Here is a 20273-nt window from a genome sequence, read left to right on the forward strand (position 1 = left end):
TCCCTACAGCCTGTATTGATTCAAAGAGTTTGACAGCGCGTGAAACTTATTTTGAGTTTAAACAAAGGACATGTATTTGTTTATTGAATGCAGCAATGTTGCCAACTTTTAAATCAGATGACACACAAGGTGTTGTCACATTTTGAATATACTGCTACACTGCAATTAAAACGTTAGAAGTCCACTTTAAAATGGTCATTTATACCACAAAGTCTCCATCTGTATAAACCTTCTAGAAGTGTTCCAGCAATAAGTCTCAGATTTCACAGAAAGACAACTGAAACACAAACACCACTGACAATTAAAGTTTGAAAAATGTCTGGGAGGCACGCGGTCATTCAGGTCAGGGAGTCCACATTTCCAGTCGGGGAACTTGAACTGCTTCAGATTTCTTCTCTCATCCAAGAGGCTTCCATCAAGTTCTGAGACAAATTCACAATAGTAGATCATGGATAATCTACACCTCTGCACATCTATTTTAAATAATAAAAGTATGACATTCCTATTAAAGAGGTGAGTTTTTAATAATTTTATAAAGGTTCTTCCATGTATTGCGTGGAAAACTGTAGCAGAATGGTGATAAACCTGTAAGCATGAAGAAACACCTTCAATACTGGAGCACGGGGCTCGTTTTGAAATTGAAAGCTGCTGGAAAAGTGCAGACGCCACTGAGAGTTTGTACTGGTCACTTTTAAATCTCTCAACAGGTGCTCACACAGACTACACATCCACCCATCTTCTTAATCACGTTTTTTCAACATGGGGAATCATGTGGATTGCCTCTAATGGATGTTTTCAGAGAATTCTAACTTCTAAGTCTGATTTTGTTCAAAAAATACACAGTTCATCCTTAAACTTGAGCATTTTTGTTTTAAAAGTGTAAAAATGAGTTGATTCTTAATTCAGTAATTGACACTTTGGTATTCCCGATCCCCTCTCTCGCTCTTCACATCACTATTATTCATATATAACCAAAGAATCCAGACAAACTTAATGGATGTTTGCGTCTCACTGAGCTTCTCATTAGTGGACTTGATTAGACGCTGGGTCCTCTGAAGGACCCTCCACGGCTTCAGTTTGTGACGCAGCCAGTCAGTGAATTAAAAAAAGAAAGGGGAGAAAAAAAAAATCTTAAGCCTCAATGCCCTAATGGCATCATCTCACTTATGTCCTCAGACAAATCTCTTCTGGGAGCCACAGGAAAGCCTCTAACGGTTGAGACCGGCTGTGCGGCAGTCTGCGGCACCATCAAACGGTGCTTCACATGTGAAATCAGTCCGATGTCCCCTTAAAATTTTAAACATTCTCACGTTGATGCAATCTAAGCCCGAATGACAGCAACTCCCCGACTCTTTGAAGCGCCAAGGCGATGCACAGTCTGGGCCTTGAGGGGGAAACTAGAAGTGATTACTGGATGATGGTTTATTATAACAATAAAGAAAATACTCCATATTTCATTTTCTCAGATTTAGCTCTTTTCTTTCCCTCTGGTGAAAACTGCATTGGTGTTGTCAGACGGCTTAAGAAGAAAGTAAATAGGACGACAATGGAAATGTTTTATAGTTCAAAACTAAAGTAAAAAGCAGACAGATTGGGTTGAAGATAGGTAATACTACCTTCAATATGTCATAAGAGTGACAGGAGTGTATAGTACTCAGAATTATCATGGGTATAGTACACATTTGCATTCACACATGAAAGCACAAACTTCACACACTGGAGAGTGTTTGCATGCAAAATTAGCACCTTTATAAAGATGATCACACGTTTGTTTTTACACATAGAGAAGATAAACACTCCGTCAAACTTCAATATCACATTTCATGCTTATCTTTAATTGTTTTTTTTTTGTTTTGTTTTTTTTACACTTATGCTTGCAAAGTATTTAAAATGTTGATTTTGTTGTCCTTCATCTGCTGCCTCAGCTGTGTGTTACCACGAAATTACAATAAGTTTAGGAAGACATAAAGAAAGAGCTTATTCATTTTGCTGGACTCTGATCACAACGTTCAGTAAGACTGGAGTAACTCACATACAAGTGAAGATCAACTGAACTCTTCTTCTCGTTATCTTTATTATACCTTGTTTTAAGATATTATCTGACAGAGTTCAGACTTGGTATGAACAATCTGCTAAACGATCTGAAACCGCCCGTCTGAATGCTGAAGCTGATTGTCCATCCTAGTGAGACGCTTTACACCGGTGCTCACTTACAAAGCACGACACAGACTGGGTCACAGTTTATACAACACCTCATTCATCCATCATTTCTATACTTGCTTTATTCATTTCATAGCTACTCGGGACTGAGCCTGTCAGATAACACTGAGAAAATGGCAAGGCACATCCTGGACTGAGCTGAGAAACACCCAGGCACTGTGGATTACAGGAGGACACTGGATAACGAGGACAGATTTGCATGTAGAACATGCAAACTCCATATTCTCATCTGCTATGTTTGAACTGTGGACTTGCTTTTGTGGAAGCAATGGAGACATCTGCATCATTTACACATATTATTCCAAAGAACCACAGTTCAACTGCTCACTGTCCATCATGAGGAGCATCGACATCATGCAGTAACATGCTCACTGCATAAACACATGTACAGATGTGTGGATTGTGTGTGTGTGTGTGTGTGTGTGTGTGTGTTTATGTTTCAGAAGAGTTTGCATTCAGCACTAAAATCTCAAACATAAACACCCGGATCCTTTCTTTTTTCGGTGTCCACACTTCTAATACTGTGAGAAGGCATCTTTACTGAAGGCTTTCAGAGGTGTGACACACTGGCAGTGAAATCTGTTGCACGGCATGATGTGGCGCCAACCCGGCCTCACACCTGACAGATAGCCGCCGTTCCAAGGATTCACTGCTTCACCGTTAGGAGCCAAACCCTCCTTGATATTTGCCAAAATGCAGTCAAGTTTGGAAGGGGAATTTAGGCAAGAGACTCATTAATTCCTTGGATTGTTATGAGCCTGGACGACCACCACAGCGACTCACCCGCAAGACAAACTGATGGCAGAACATTAAACAATTCAACTGGTCACGGGCAAAGCTGCGTTTGAATAATAATGAACCGAGCTCTCTGATCCTTCGCAGGTTAAAAGACTGAATTCCTCCGGGACTGAAGACCTCCGACTGGCTGACAGATTAAAAAAAAAAAAAAAAAAAGGGGGAGCCTGTTTAAAAGTGCAGCTGATTGGCCGATGGCAAAGCCACCAGATCAAAGTGCTGGTCCACAGGCATGAGTAGGAAGCAGAGGCCTCAGAGGCCATCTCACAACTCTCAGAAGTCATAAGAATAATAATAATAAAAAAAACAATCAACTTTCATTCATGAACTTAATTAATAATGTATTCCATATCTTATGACAGTAACTGTGAATCCCAATAGTTTTCTTTAGGAATGGAGCCTCGTGTTATTGGGGGTGCTAGCCACAGACAGTTAGCCCCGATAGAGGAACTAGGTGCTCTGCAGCCCCGAGCTCCAACACACTGACCCACATCTGCACAAAGACACCTGAACATTTAGGACACGTTCAACAGCAAGATGGAAAACAAAGCGAGTGACGGGGACAAGAAGGATCAACGGGTTCTTCTGTCCTCACAATGAAAAAAATAAACCCAAGGAACTTCTCACGATTAGAATAAAGCAAAAGCTTAATGAAGTTTAGAGTAAAGCACACTTTATTATGAACAAAAGTTGCTCTTTATTCATGGACCTCAATGTAATAAAACATGGATTAAGCCCCTCCATGGGTGAAAATGACAGGAGGTGGGGTGGAGGGGGGTCTTGAACCCATCCTTCCAAAGCTCTACAATTTTAATCATTTCTGAAGCTTTTAAAGTTTGCATGAATGAAGTTCCTCTGTGTGACTTCTCTAAAAATGAGCTCTAGAATCTTTTGTGTTTTGTTGAGCCAACAATGTCATGTCCCACATGTGCTGCCGGGCATGTCTCCTCTCACACACTCTGCTGTAGCATCACTCCAGCACCAAGAGGATCTATCGCACATTCGGATGCACAACCACCTGTGCCTCTTTCTGGTTTGTGCTGCGAGTTTCTCCTTTGTCGATCATTTTTGGAGGGAACGGCTGGCAGAAAATGTATATACCGAGGAGAAACAGGCACAAAATGACAACAGTAAACCAGGAAATGCACCAGACGGCAATTAGTCCTTCAATTACCATTTGCCCTTGAGCCAGGAATGGACAAACTTTGTGAGATGCACGCGTTAGGCAGTTGAGAGATAGAGGAGGGAGACAGGAGAAGAAACATCCTGCCAGGACGCAGCATACTCACGGTTTCCTCTGGAGCTGCTGTCCTCCTCTTGCTCCTTTTCTCCTCCTCGGGCTCCGGAATCGAAACCGTCAGCTGTGTCCTTCCATTGCGCCTCGGTGGAATAATGACTGAAATGAAAGGGGCGCACAGCTACAGGTTGCTGCGCGCGCTCACTTAATCGATGCTGCGACCCGGCAGCAGCAGATGACTCTCGGGGATCACACTTCACTCCGCCGGAGGGGGAATCTCAGGTCCCGGAGATTGGCCTGTTGCTGGTGCGCAATCCATGCGGGGCTGCGCCAAAGTTGTCAACGCGGCGCGTAATTACCGGCTTTGCGCCTCCGCGGCGGCGCGCGGCGGCTCTGGAGCCCCGGAGCGACAACGGCCGAGCGCGGCTGCACGAGAAAGAGAGAGAGGGAGAGAGAGAGAGAGAGAGAGTGACTCCAAGAAACTCTGTGATGAGACGCTACGGTCTCCTCATTGGCGCTTGTTGAGGTGGGAGGGAGGCAGCGGGGTACCGGGTGTCGTGTCCGTGATGCAATGCGGGTGCCGGCAGCGCTCGGGCCCGCAAGTTTCTCCCCGCGTGCAGAAATTCAGGCGCACCTGACATCATGTGCGGAGCTGCGGCGCGCATTCGTCTTAATTAACGGCGGCCGGGACTGTCTGCAGAGACAGGGGGGAGGCTTGAGGGGGGAGGCAAAAAAAAAAAAAAAAAAAAACATGTCAAGTGTTCATGCCTCCTCTGCACCTTTCCACCCCCCACCTCCCCCCCTCTCCCCCCTCTATTGAATGTGAAAACACACGCAACAAATACTTTGTGGTCTAGTTTTAGATTTTAGGCGTCATGCGTCTCAATCACAGCCTGTGCGCGAGAGAGAGACAGAGAGAGAGAGAGAGAGAGAGAGAGAGAGAGAGAGTGAGAGTGAGAGTGAGAGAGAGAGAGAGAGACTCAGTCACTGTCCTGAGGCTGCCGGGGCTCCGCGCGTGTGTGTGGAAATCAGGATGGATGGCGCATTGCCCCTGTTTTCTCTTATCCGCGTCTTTGACAGCTATTACACCTCCTTAACCCCCCCACAACATGGTAAATTGAATTGACGAGTCACCGCGTCCTCCAGCTGCGACCCTCAGGCATCAAAACCCGGTGGATGATTTGCACGAATCCGGATGAAGACTGTTGTGCTGCACTGCTCCCTCCGGATGATGAACACAGCGAGGAAAAGCTATTAAGCAACCCGCGGGTCGGTAAACACGGTGGCGGTGGTTTCACCTTGTCCTGCCCGCAACAGCCACACAGGATCCATGGAGGGAGGGAGGGAGGGAGGGAGGGGGGGGGGGGGGGGGGGGGGGGGGGGGTCCAGCTGCTTACATTAGAAGGAGGTCTGCTATAGGGGGTCATTTCAACCCCTTTTTTGTGAGCTTTGATGAGAGGAAATTATATTTTCTGCGGGTACATAAGCAGTTGTTTATTTGGCTCTTATAACCTCGAGGTAGAAAGTCAGAGTCCAAATGTGTGCATAGAACATAAATAACTTTAATTATGCCGCTTCACGTGATTAAATCGCCTGTGAAATGAAATGTAAACAAAAAGCAAACTGGCTTTTTCTCCAGCCTGGTGTTAGTTTTGGCATTTTCAAACTAAATGCTAATGTGAGGAAAAAACCCAACTGTGGGTTGTTTATTATCCTTTCAGTTGACATAAAAAGGTGGCTAAAACTGTTACACTTAAGAACTTGATTAAGTGCAATGCAGATAAATTATAATTGACTGCTCCAGCAAAAGCCATGAATTTGAACAGATACAATTTAGAATTAAAACCAGCAACAGTTGCAATTGTTGCTCTTGAACCCTGAGGGTTTTCAAAGCATTTTAAAAAGGGGCTCACAAAGTGACTGAAGCTCTCAGGGAGGGGGCTCCTCCTCCCACACCTTAAAAACCAATCAACTTTATGAGGCACGCATCATAAAAGTTAAGATACAGTACATGAAATAAATATCTTAAACGCCTGGCTTACACTGTGAATAAACCCTGTAAGATACAGCAAAACACAATGTCAAACTGATAAGTTATTGTGGGTTACACACCCACGCTGTTTACACACACCCACATGATGCACCGTGCACAGTAGTTGCCTTTGATAAGATTTTTATGAATCCGAGCTTCACAAGACATTAAATACCCTTCAGTCGTGATGAACAGGTTCGAAGTCACCTGGGTCAACTGATTATTTCACAATAATGAATCATTCAACCTTTCAGTCAGCAATCAGTTCTTAACTCAGACCAAGTGAAAGGAAAAATAGTCCCGGCAATATCAATGAAAAGCTATATTCAGACCACCACATTTTGCTGTGTGGTGGAGCAGAGAAACGTTGGAGCGCATCCTGCTCTCGGGCTAGATAGCACTCGCACTTCCCACAACTGAATGAGAAGGTGGCAAATCAAGTGGTGAGAAAACAAGCTCCTCTTTTTTTTTTTTTTTGTTGAGACGCCACAGTTCACTCAGGGCATTCTCCACCTGGCACACTTCTTAACGGAACCGATGTGGATTCATCGGGAGCAGCCGGGCAGGGCACGGCTTTAAGCAGTGAGAACTCAGTCTGAACACTTTAACTTGCATTTTAATGGATTTGTTATGAGCTCACTTGTGGTGCTTGAGCTTCAGCGTGTGTTCCCGGATTCATTCAGGCTTCCTGCTCCTCTGGATGAAAGCCTCAGATGTGTGAGACATTGGGACCAAACCCACCGGTGAAGACTAAAAAAAATGTTTGAGAGATGAACAAAGCACTGGGGAGGAAATGATCGTCTCCTGTTCTAGACCTGTGAATAAATCTTCCCTCCCTTCTTGGGAGGATGTTTCTCACCCTCCAGTCTCCTTGTTGTATCTGTAAAGACCCAACACTGTCTGTCTCCTGACCTGCAGACTCAATATAACAGCTTGGCAACCCTTTTCACACCAGTTCACACACCCTGCACCGAGATGCACAATGCATTCTGGGAAGAAAAAAAAAGAAAAGAAAGAAAAACAACCTTATGTCAGCAAATACTTGGAGCTATCCTCGACCACTGTGTGGCCTTAACTCTTCAGTGATTAAATCTGTAACACCGGACCGGAGGAGCACTGTGGCATCAAACCTCCAGTGTTTTCAGGAAGGTGTGAAGGTTGAAAAGGCCACGAGACAGACAGGATGTGCAGGATCACTGCTGCACAGACATCAGCAATTTTAGCGGGGAAAATAATTATCTGATCCCCTGCCGAATTTGTAAGTTTGCCCACTTTGATAGAAATGAACAGTCCCAAATTTTCATGGTTGCTTATTGATTATTAGCTTATTAGTTGGAAATGCATAAAAAAACACACAATATAGAAGTTATAAAAGTTTTTCATTTCATTGAGTGAAATAAGTATTTGATCCCCAACAGCTCACCCAGATTTTTGGCTTCTACAGACTGGCTGGTGCCCGTTGGGCACACAGCATTGTACCATCAACCAATTATCAATCCTCCTGACTATACCTGTCATACATACAAAGCACACCTGCTCCACGAATCAGCTTCGCCATTGTTGGAAAGTGGACGAAACAAAATGACCATCAACCATCGTGCGTCTGCAAAACATCATGTTTTGGGGATGTTTTTCTGCAAAGGATAGAGGGCAACTCAACAGCATGGAGGGGTCAGTGAACGGCTGCACTGAATGAGCGGTTCAAAAAGAAGCACATTAAGGTCATGGAGGGGTCAAGCCAGTCTCCAGACCTCAACCCAACTGGAGACCTGTGTGGGAGCGCAAATTTCCAGCTGCCAAGAAACATGAAGGATTTAAAGACAGAGAGAAAAGGGTTAAAATCAATCCTGAGCTGAGAGCAAACCTGGAGACAAACTACAAGAAGAATCTCATTGCAGTGCCTGCAAACAGAAACTGCTATACCAAGAACTAAGTAATATATTTAATGTAGTTATATGCACATTAAAAGGATGAATTAAATGAATGAATTAAATTTTACTAGTAACAAAAACCTGACGTTATAAAAGCTTTTCTTTGTAATTGATGTGTAATGCACCCGCTTGGACAACCGAATGCAAATGAGAGCATGTAATTTGTTTTATCCCTATTTAATTACCAAATAAGAAAAATGACAAACTTAAATGAAGGGTCAAACTAGAAACATAAATATAACTGAAAACTATCAAAGTCAGTCACCAATGGTGTAGAAATATCCTGGATTCAGAAAAATCTGTCTTTCAGGTCTTTGCTCTGGGAGTCACAATGTTACTTTGTGTGATTCAGCGCAGAACAAAGCAGTGCATATTCTCCTTGTGAGATCGTCATTCTTTAAAGCCACAATGGAAAAAAGAAAGTCCTGTGAAAGCCACAAATGAAAAAAAATCTTCAAGTTTCTGAAGTGCCAGTGCTGAATGGGCTTACGCCGAGCGCCCACATACTGCGGAACGGCTCCGCTGCGCTGCGCAGGTCGCAGCCGTTCCGCAGCCGTACTAGTGCGCCCACCTGATGCGGTACGGCTGCGCCACAGCACTCCGCCTTTTGACCAGACATGAGCTCAGCACATGCGTGGGATTATGTTTCCATGACGATCTCCATGAAAACATGTTTGAACAGCCACTTTATATCGCTACAATTTACTTAACTATTAACTTCAGCTATTGTTGCCTAAGTGTTCTCCTTTCTGCTGGTGTCTTTATAAAAAGGATGACTGGTGTCAGAGAGTATTTTGTGCTCTTGTACCTCCAGGATCAGTTTCTCTTTGTCAACCATGCTTGCTCTCGAGTTTAAAAACTTCCAGTACTCCTTTGTTTTGCGACGCCAGAGCGTGTTCAGCAGTCTCTGGTTGAAGAGATCGACAGCAAACTGCAACAACAGAGTTTCAACTCACAAGATGTTGAGTCCGACTGGACGATCTTTCGGGGTATCGTGTACGCTGCTGCCTCAGAGGTGGTGGGTCCCACCACACGAAAGCACCAAGATTGTTTTGATGACAACAACGATCGCATTCAGTCTTTGTTGGACGAGAAACATCGCCTTCATCGAGCACATCTCAGCGACCCGTCGTCAGCGTCCAAGAAAGCTGCCTTCTACAACATCAGAAGAAGTGTACAGCTGGAGTTACGCCAAATGCAGGACACTTGGTTCAGTGAGAAAGCCGAAGAGATCCAGTCTTATGCTGATCACAATGACATGAAGAACTTCTACAGTGCGCTCAAGACTGTCTACGGACCTACTTCGTCGGGGTCGTCTCCCCTCCTCAGTGCAGATGGGAACGTACTGATCACCGACAAGGAAAAGGTACTTGAACGCTGGGCAGAATACTTCAGTAGTGTACTTAACCGCCCCTCGGTTACCAATAAAGAAGCGATCACAAGGCTGCCTCAGGTTCCAATCAAACATTTTCTTGAAGACACCCCTACCGAAGCGGAAGTAGAAAAAGCAGTGAAGCGCCTATCGAGTGGAAAAGCACCTGGTGCTGATTCCATCCCTGCAGAAATCTACGCCTCTGGTGGCCCAACCTTGATCAGGAAGCTCACCGAGCTATTCCATTCCATGTGGAACCAGGAGAAAATCCCGCAGGAACTCAAGGATGCTTCTATTGTCCACTTGTACAAGCGTAAAGGAAATCGGCAGGCATGTGACAACCACCGCGGCATCTCGCTACTCTCTGTTGCTGGGAAGATCTTGGCCAGAGTCATGCTGAACCGCCTGATTGACCACTTGGAGGATGGCCTATTACCTGAAAGTCAGTGTGGGTTCAGACAGGGTCGCAGCACTGTGGATATGATTTTTGCGGCACGTCAACTTCAGGAGAAGTGTCGGGAGCAGAATGTCAGGAGCAGAATGTCAGCCTCTACACCATCTTCGTGGATCTGACTAAGGCTTTCGACACTGTCTGCCGGGAGGGACTCTGGAAGATCATGGCTAGGTTCAGTTGCCCTGCAAAGTTAATTTCCCTGGTCAGGCAGTTCCACGACGGCATGCTAGCGAGCGTACAGGACGATGGAGAGCAATCAGAGCCCTTCCCTGTCACAAACGGCGTGAAACAAGGATGTGTCCTTGCTCCGACACTCTTCAGTATGATGTTCTCGGCCATGCTGACGGACGCTTTTCGTGAGGGTGACATTGGAGTCGACTTCAGATTCCGAACTGATGGAGAGCTGTTCAACCTACGGAGACGGCAGGCAAAAACTAAAGTCCAGGACGACATCGCCCGCGACTTTCTTTTTGCTGACGACTGCGCTCTGAACGCTAGTACCCAGTCTGACAAGCAGGAAAGCAAATTCCAGTACTCCTTTGTTTTGCAACGCCAGAGCGTGTTCAGGTTTCAAAACAAAACACTCATCCATAAAAGTGTATATTTACGCTTTTATTTACATGTAAAAACATGTGTGACAGCTTCAATAGTAATCTATATAGATATTTATATAAATAATATGCCTGGGAATAAAAAAAGCCAACTTTTGTAGTAATTTGTTTTGATAAAACGGATGTTGCACTCATTTGGTTTCCTGTTGGTGCTTTGACATTATGAGAAATTGACTCCGTCTCCGCTGCGCCTCCGGCAAAAACAGAACTGGACCGAAGTTGTGCAGAGAGCTCTCCGCAGTACGACGGCGGGCGGACGCTCGACACAGCACTCGCGCAGGCAGTGGGCGCGCTCTGCATGCGACTTCATTGACTTCAATGGGTGCGTAATTGCTGCGTGAGTGCTGTGAACTGCGCTGCGCCGCGCAGCGCAGCGGAGCCGTTCCGCAGTATGTGGGTGCTGGCCGTTACACGATTCAGTTTTGGCACATATTTCTAAAAAAGCATCTTCACTCTTGTGGTTTCTGGTCGTACCAGCAGGGTCCAACGGTGACTCCACGCACCCCGAACCTACAAGCAACAGTCAGCTGATCTCAGCCACAGTGGAGAAGTTTGTGACTCTTCATGAAGACAGAAGCTCTCTGCAGAACAACCCAACAGTTTGAGGGTTCAGAGGACAGCGAAAGATATACCAAATGGTTCTGTGATGTTTTTTGGCACAGATGAGGAGAAATATGAAGTATAAGCTACTATTACGGCACATCCAGAGGCTACACTGCACTGTATACTGCACATTTCAGGGCTGTATTGCACATTTTCAGTTGTCTAACTTCTATTTTTAAATCTTGTACTCGTTTTCTTGAATTTTTCTTATTTGCATTCTGTTCTGTATGATAGATTTTCTTATATTCTATATTTTGATTGTGGGTGACTTATGTCTATACCGTATGCGGGCAGGTTTGGTTTGCACTGCGTGTCTTCTATGTGCAGCACTTTGTCTTTGGAATGACTTTGACTATAGAAAAAAGGGAAAAAATGTAAACCTGCTGAAAACTACAAGGTTGTTTGTTTCAAGAAACCCTGCAAAAGGAGTAAAATGTATAATTCTGTGCCATCCTACATGAACACATCACAGCTTTAAGGTTTATAGTAGACTTCTAAAATGTAAATGCATACTTTATTTTGACTTCTTAGAAAGTCTTTAGCCTACAGACAGCTTTTTAATTTTTTTTTTTTACTGTGACTTGATTAAAATAAATCAGTATCAGCAGAGAATAAAGTCCAGCTTGATCATGCGCCCAGAGTCAACTTTCTGGGGTCATGTTTTCATGCCTGATCTGTTTTGCTCTTTAATTAGTGACACAAAGGTCTTGCAAAGTAGTCATTATGCTAATGCTGCCCGACAAACCTCACACGTGAGCTGAATTTAAATAATCACATTAAAGACTATTTGAAAAACTTCGCAACACATCCTCCCTCTGCCTTGCACTTTTAGATCTTATGCTGAAGGTATCACTGTGCATGCGTGTTACCTTTACAGGACATGATGTTAATAAATGGTTTCTTCATCAGTGTCTCTGTGGAGAGTTTGCATGCGAGTGCTCATTTATGTATTAGGTTGATTCAGCTCCGTCTCACCAAGGTGTTGCTGCTTGAAAAAAAAATCCCCTCAGCTGTCAGAGCTGGAGACATGAATAAATGTCTGTGAAATATATTCACTATATACGAGGGTGTACCCAAAAGAAACCGGAATTTGGTTATAACTTTTTATTTCTTACATTTCAAAATAAAACACCACCGTCGCCTTCAAGATAGTCCCCATCCGCATTAATGCAGCGCTCCAGCCGTGTTTCCCACTTGACGAATGTGTCGTGATACCCGTGCGTAATTGTGCCATTCAGGGCCGGCTGCGATTTGCCTGTCACCTCCTCCACATCTGCAAACTGCTGTTCCTTCAGCTCCTTCTTCAACTTGGGGAACAAGAAAAAGTCACTAGGGGCTAGATCCGGCGAATAAGGCGGATCGGGGAGTAGAGTCATCTCATTCTTCGCCAGAAACCGCATGACGCGCAGCGCCGTGTCCGCTGGCGCACTGTGGTGGTGGATCAACTGGGCTCCACTCCGCCACTACGCGGGCCGCTTCCTCCTCACATCCTCACGGAGCCGTCTGAGGACTTCCATGTAGTAGTCCTGATTTACAGTCTGACCTGGAGGGACAAACTTGCTGTGGACGATACTCTGGACAGCGAAAAAGCAGCTCAGCATTGTTTTCATGGCTGAGCGGACCTGACGCGCCGACATCTGGCCCTTTTTAAACCACCCGAACCACTCATGGACCTGAGTCTTCCTCAGAGCATCATCCTTGTAGGCTTGCTGCAACAAGGTGAGTGTTTCTACTGCTGTTTTTCCCAGCAAAAAGCAGAATTTAATGTTTGCGCGCTGCTCGAGCAATGTCGCCATTTTGTAAAAATCGCAGAGCACAGCTGCACTCTGTTACTATATAGCGCCTGACAGACGTCAGTGTCACTCTGGGAGCTCGGACTTTTCACAGATATGCATGAGGCTTACCTGCAGCACATCTGACGACCAGAAGTCGAAACTCATTATTATTATTATTTTCTGACCATATTCCGGTTTCTTTTGGGTACCCCCTCGTACGTATGGCTGTGAAACAGAAAAGCCAGAGCTCCTAAACTCTGCAGTACAGAAAGTGGGTGGTTAATTCTCAATAACTGTATCGCTCCTGAATGAACTGTATTTCCTCCAATCAGACCCAAACCCTGATCTAATACATTCATCTGCATCTCCGCAACTCCTGCAATAATGCCACCCGCGACCCCGAAAGGGAGCAGCGGCAGAAAATGAATGAATGAATGAATGAATCATTCTCCATTATTAACCATCACGGAAGAATGGGGGAAAAAAACTAAATAATAATATTAAAAAAAAAAAAAAACCTTTCCGCTGACTTGTGCCTTCAGAGAGACAGAGCGGACGTATAATGAAACTTTTCCTAATCAAAGCTCAACAAGTTTTTATTCTGGTTTAAACCATCAAATCTGGGGACAAGAAGAATCATTTAAGTCTTAAGATATTTGGTGATTTAAAAAAGTAGCTTTTATTTGTCATAGACTACTAAAAACTTTATTCTACTGCTCCACTTGGGAATCAAAAGTAAAAAAACATTAATAGGCTGCATTATTATCAAATTATGGAGGGTAATTTATAAGAAAATGATCTCAAACTATGCTTCCCTCTTCTGTACTGGAACATTTAAATTTTCGGGGGGGGGGGGGGGGGGGGGGGGGGGGGGGGGGTCATCTGCGCTGAAGGAACGATACCGAAGCGAGAGAATGAACTCTCAGGGAATGAATGAGTTCTCCGCTTATTATTAATAGTGGAGATGACACATGAAGGGAAACCGCACAAAGTCACATTGGAAAGTCACAAAGTCACTGCGCGAGATTTGGGACAGTGAGGAGCCAATTCTCTGATGAAGAATCTTGTAGTGTGTAGTCTGCTCCAGAGCGACACCACACACTAGAAGATCAGCAGGAGAAGATCGGGTGCGATCTGTCCTCTGTTGTCTTCTAGTGTGTGGTCTCTGAATCGGGGAAGATTGAAAAAATCCTGTAGTGTGTACTGGCCTTAACTTGCATCAATACTGAAGTTGTTCTGGATTACAAGGCAGTCATTTTTTTTTAAATGAAGGCAAACATGAAATGTTTCTTTTATTTTTTGGTAGCTCCTCCAAATAATTTAGACGTCTTGAGTTCACTTTCTATGTCTATGAAGTGATTTTAGTATAAAAGCTAAAAGGTTTCAGCCCATTTTAAATACATAACAAATTGATTTAACCTCCCGTTTATGGTAGGATTTGCAGCATTTAGTAAAAATCTTAAACGCATGTGACTATGGATCATATCATCCTCCTCATCCTCCCACAGACGGTGCTTTCTGTCTCTCCCGGCTCCACCTGTTGGACTTGAACTGCTGGATGTGTCCACTCTATGTTTAATGTGTGTGATGGTGACTCATGTTGTCACGCTAAAGAAGCCTCCCTCCGTCTGTGAACCAGCCTGACTAATGGACGGCCGAGGCATTTCTCTGCTCTTTGATTTTCACCGTCCATGCACTAATGGCACTGGTTTCTCCCCATGGTGCACTTCTGATTTGCAGCCATCTTTAATTGGGCGAGAGATTTCTACGTTCATGCTGAGGTAGTTTATATTTATGAGTCTGGGGGCAGACTTCCCTCTAATTCGATCATCAGGCACGATCAGCCAAGCCCTGTCCTGAGACCGGCAGCGGTGTTCCAGGCAGGTTTCTCCTCATCAACCTGCGCGCTTCGATTTGATCAATGTTATTTTTCAGTCCCCGAAGGTGCAGTCCAGCGGGTACTTGTGGTACATCGATCGAAAGCTCCTCGCTCGTTAATTACTGTAAATGAAATAGAACCAATTCCTAAGTGAAGAAACTGCTACTTTTAGATGGCTGTGTGTACGAGCAGCGATATTATAGCACTGTGACACATTAGCTGGTCAGTCTAATGACCATTAAGTTCACACGGAGTTACCTGGAAACAGGAGGAAGCTCTATAATTCAGCCGTCAATGTTCTTTTCAATGATCTGAGATATTTTCATTGCTGTCAATATGACCAAGTCAGTTCAAGATTAATCAGTCCTTCCAGGAAGTTGAGATTGCAACAATTAATTTAAATCTAAACAATTTCCCGGAATTCGGTGTGACTTTGCAGTTTCGTCAAGTTGTGGTTATTGGACAAACATTCAAAGAGATTGGTTGAATTTACTGGTAAGTTCCCTGTTGTGATCACAACTTCCTGGAGGAACTGATTAATAAGTTGCTGTTGTTCCAGTAATCAATACATTCGACGTGACTGATGGTAAAAGTTAACACAGGAGCAGGTTGAAGAGTACTAACATTTTGAAAATCATGTTTCCACTATTTTTCAGTTCATTTAAATGTACATTTTATTTGACCAGTGCTTCTCACAGGATACTACTGGACTTCATTCCATGTTATGTGATCCAGATGCTGCCTTCACTTGAAACAATAGTTGTTCTGTTCTTGCATTTAGATTTTATGTAGAGAAGAGGCCTTATCATGGTACTCATTAATACGTTTTTAATAGTGGCTTGACTGTATGGTAGAATTAAATGCAGGATTGTCTCTTAAAGTTAGTTACAACCTCACCACAATGTGATCTAAGTTGCTAAAGAAATAAAAAGTGGATTAAACAGCTGAACTGCTGAAGTGAATATTAATTCAATGTTAAAATTTTACGAATATCTCACTGTCGTCTTGAACAAGACTTCCTCAGAGACACCCAGCATTTTGCTCTGATTCACATGAGCCTCTTCGTCTTTTCAATCATGAAAGGATTTCATCACTGTTCCCATCGATTCTATTGCTTTTAAAATGATGAGTTACATCTTGTTTTGTAATAGTCTGAATGGGATTTTAATCGATGCATGCTCTGACCTTTCCTGCTCCGAACAGGATCTCTTTACTAATCGAGTTAGTTTGGATTATCTCCAGGGCCGAACGCTTGATCTGTTATATTTGAACGCAGATCCCACTCAGCTGATCTTCTGAGCTGAGTCAACATTTTAATACTCCGCCATCTGCTGAAATGGGCTCCCATCTCCAATGTGAGAAACCGACACTTGTTATTAATTTCGCCATGTCTTATTCTCCATGAGACATGTTAATCTGGAGAGCGTCGTCTGACAACAGATGGCCCCCGGCGTTGACTTTATGAGGAGAAGAAAAGCCGCCTCATTATGTGTTTGTCTTAACCGGTGCGGGCTGACTCAGTTGTTTATCTGAAGGGAGATGATGAGCAATAAAAGACGGGCAGACAGGCTCCGTTTTGTTCACGCTAGAATCTCTACAGGTGTCCGCAGTGAGTAAAGTTTGGTCAGACAGGAGCTTCTCGGTGCTCGTCTCATTTAGCTTGTTTTGTCAAAACACACACCAGAAGGAGGCAGACTTATTAAATCTGAGTTCTATCTACTCCTTTATATGGTTTTATAAATGTTGAAAAAGAAAGCTAAACAACAAAAAGATAGAAAGATTTCTCCAACGATCATACATATAAACAAAAAGTAGAACAGATTCTAATAAAGTGATGGAAATTAGCTTCAGGTTTAGTCATCAAATTGCTGTATTTACTCATATAGTCTGCATTTTGAGCAATATTTTTTTTTCTAAAACACTAAAATACGACATTGCGGGCAGCTGAAACTGCCATTTCACCCCGAAAAGACCCTAAAATAAATTGCGACAACATGCTGCTGAATAGTTCATGTCTTCCTCTTCTTGTCAGGCATTTGCCTTCATCATAGCGAGGCTGTAAAACACTTTGTGGAAATATTGAATAAATTTACTCGACTATGAAATGCTCGTCCTGAAAAAAGGTGACATGAGGCTGGAGCCCATCCAAAGACAGGATAACTTTCTACCCTGAGCAGCTTTATAAATGGATATGTGGCTTTAGTAGGTCACACTCTTACCTCACAGACAGAATATTTCCAGATTGAGTCTGGGATTGACTTTTCTGTACAGTTTGCATGTTCTCTCTGTACATGCAGATATTGATCCAATAATTTTGTGCCACAGTTCAAAAACACAAGTTTGAAGCTGATTGGTGACTCTGGATGAGGCGTGAGTGTTTGCGGTTGTTCTTTTTGTTCCGTGATGGTCAGTCGAGGGTGTAAACTGCCGTTGTCCTGACGGGAACGGCTCGTAGGACGGACAAAATTAGATAAAAGATTTGAATGTTCCAGTCATAACACACTAATTTCTATCACACTCATGTTTTTGATGTGTGTTTCAGATGAAACTGCTAAATCATTTTTCCAGAAAAAGCTTTCAATATGTAAGAATCGATCTGAACTGTGGATAAAACATACATGTATTAAAAAAACCATGTTATTATGGATTCACTGCGACGCTTCAGTTTGCTTCTAATGTATATGCTTTACATTTTCGCCGTTATCAGATGGCTTTGTTTGTGTACTGTGGTCTCTCCATCTGGCGAAAGTGGGAAAACTCCCAGGCAGTGTCTGGTCTCGTCTGACCATCGTCTATAAATAGGGCTGCTTGACAAGTCACTCATTCTGCACGAGGCAGAGATGGAGCGGGGACTGGTCCTCCTGCTGGCCGTCACTACAGGTGAGCATCCATCAAACCAATCAGGAGCAGGCTGATGATCCGGATTTGTGAGAGCGGTGTGTTTATACTTTGAGGACTACCTTGCACTTACATCTTCCATGGTGTCGTTTTCTCACTGTGTTGAAGCGTCTGGGTGTGGCGTGCCCACTTACCCGCCCGACACCGGCCGGGTGGTGAACGGGGATGAAGCTCGACCCTACAGCTGGCCCTGGCAGGTGAGTCCCAGCAAACAGTCATCTGACACACGAGAAAGGATATTTCTTAGTAAGGATCACTATTGATTACTACTCAATTACCTGGTCACGCACGCTTCTAGTCATTGCTCTTCATCACACAGGTGTCTTTGGAGTCTTTCTTCCCCACTTGTGGAGGAACCCTTATCGCTCCTAACTGGGTCCTGACTGCTGCACACTGCATCACGTGAGGAAAAGATGCTTTTTATGTTTTCTGCTGCTGGTTAAAACTACAACAGTAACTTCAGGTTTATTAAAAAAAAACTCATGCAGTTTCCAGATTAAACTAGTAAACTGAGGCAGCGCAACCTCATCCGTACTCCTCCTGTCACATGGTTGATAAACTTCTTGCAAGTCTCAGAAAACAATTACAGAATGAAGATCCTGCACCACCAATTCATAACTCACTGGCGAAGAACAGCGTCTTTAATGTCGACTTTTTCCTCCAACAAAGCAGATTCCACACGTACAGGGTTGTACTTGCGGAGCATGACATGAACGAGGAGGAGGGACCTGAGCAGTCCATCATGGTGGAGAAAATGTTCATTCATCCCAAATGGAACGACAACTGCGTGTCTTGTGGGTCTGTCCTTCCTCTGCTATGAAATTTAAGGAGGTTCTCACATCTTTTGAGGAGGATATTTATTACGAAGACCAGCATTGTACAACAGTGAAGTGAAGCTGTTGCATTTTCAAGTATGATTTATAGAAAATGTACAAGATTACTGAAACGGTTTAACAATGTGACTTTGTCACCTGTTACACTGCTATACTGAATATGCTATATTGTTTGTGCAGGAACGATATTGCCTTGCTTCGACTGGAGAGGAGCGCCGTAGTCAATGATAAGGTGCAGCTGGCGTGTCTGCCACAGCATGGTGCTGCTCTCACACACAATCAGCCCTGTTATGTCACCGGCTGGGGTCGACTCTCCTGTAAGGCCTGCCGCTAACGCTCGACTCATGCGGAGCTCAGTGGGCTTTTTTTTTTCTAACCGATACGGCAGATTTAATTATTATAAAATGTTAAATACAAAGCGTGCATTGCTGTTTCCTTCAGCGGGCGGCCCGCAGGCCGCCACCCTGCAGCAGGCCCTGCTTCCCGTCGTGGGTCACAGCGTCTGTAGTCGAAGCGACTGGTGGGGGAGCTCAGCCAAGACGACCATGGTCTGTGCAGGAGGAGAAAGCCAGTCGGCGTGCCATGTGAGAAACGCGCGCAGGACACATTCAGTCAAAATGATGTTTGATTATGCATATTATTATTGACAGGAGGCACGTCAAAGCAAGTGAATACAGCTGACCTCATTCATTTAAAATGTTTAAATGCAGCCCTAGAAGTAACTTAAATGTAATTTCTTTGGTAGAAAGGTGTATCTCAGGGCTCAACACTTTGTACTTTTTTTTTTTTTTATAATTCCTCTGTTCAACTGTGAGCAGATAGCATCCCCTGTAACCATCATGTAATTTTCTCCATTTTACATCACATTCATTCATTTTAGAAACTGGCTGATTGAAATACATACAAAACTCAAAATATCGTTTTTGGGGCAAGATATAGTTACGAAAATCAGACAATCTGGCAGCCGCACCAGATAACGAAACAATTCACAACACACACTTATTCTCTCTTGGATCAGAATATGATCAGTTTCAGTCTATGACAATAATAATGACATATCAAAATTATTTAAACTTTGACCTTTTAAGAAAATATGTCTCAAGTTTTACTGTCAAAAAAGCCAGAGTACAGACAGCTTTGAGTAACCTTGAGTATTTTGCATCTATATTTAGCGAAGTATTTTAAATCATTTCACTTGTTTAAAAGTAGTCTGTCTTCTTACTGTGCTGTGAACTCTCCTTGTTAAACAACACAGGGCATCACAGACTCCTTGGATCTGCAATTCATGGAGCATTTTGTGGCCATCTAGTGGTTCATTTCAAAACTACAACCCACTCCCTGATTATATTTGCTTTATCTCAGCGTTCTGGTATTTCGTATGTTTTCCTGTTTCACTTTTGTGTGAGGGTCTGTCGAGAATGGGTTGGTTCAGTGTGTGATCTCACCTGCTCTCATCTTCAGGGAGACTCCGGCGGTCCTCTGAACTGCAGGGGCAGAGACGGCAGATGGTACGTCGAAGGCGTGACCAGCTTTGTGGACGGCCGTGGATGCAACACCCCTCAGAAGCCCACCGTCTTCACCCGGGTGGCGTCTTTCATCCCCTGGATCAGCGAGGTGACAATCTGAAATCAAA

General features: G+C 43.9%; 1 protein-coding gene across 1 annotated transcript; it reads left to right on the forward strand.

The window, feature by feature from the left end:
* Positions 1-17741: 17741 nt before the first annotated feature.
* LOC115405173 (chymotrypsin-like elastase family member 3B) lies at positions 17742-20266 on the forward strand. The gene is made up of 7 exons (XM_030114663.1): positions 17742-17789; positions 17916-18004; positions 18127-18209; positions 18480-18605; positions 18821-18957; positions 19082-19224; positions 20102-20266. Exons 1-7 carry the CDS (start codon positions 17750-17752, stop codon positions 20264-20266), a joined length of 783 nt encoding a protein of 260 aa, XP_029970523.1. The 5' UTR covers positions 17742-17749.
* Positions 20267-20273: the final 7 nt, after the last annotated feature.

Source organism: Salarias fasciatus, chromosome 18, assembly GCF_902148845.1.
Source record: "Salarias fasciatus chromosome 18, fSalaFa1.1, whole genome shotgun sequence".
In the NCBI taxonomy this organism is placed as follows: Eukaryota; Metazoa; Chordata; class Actinopteri; order Blenniiformes; family Blenniidae; genus Salarias; species Salarias fasciatus.

Excerpts from the sequence above, each read along its gene's own strand:
- LOC115405173 (XM_030114663.1), top strand. The coding sequence starts at position 17,750 with ATGGAGCGGGGACTGGTCCTCCTGCTGGCCGTCACTACAG. Across the intron at positions 17,790-17,915 it reads CCTGCTGGCCGTCACTACAG|CGTCTGGGTGTGGCGTGCCC; the intron begins GTGAGCATCCAT and ends ACTGTGTTGAAG. Across the intron at positions 18,210-18,479 it reads ACTGCTGCACACTGCATCAC|ATTCCACACGTACAGGGTTG; the intron begins GTGAGGAAAAGA and ends CCAACAAAGCAG.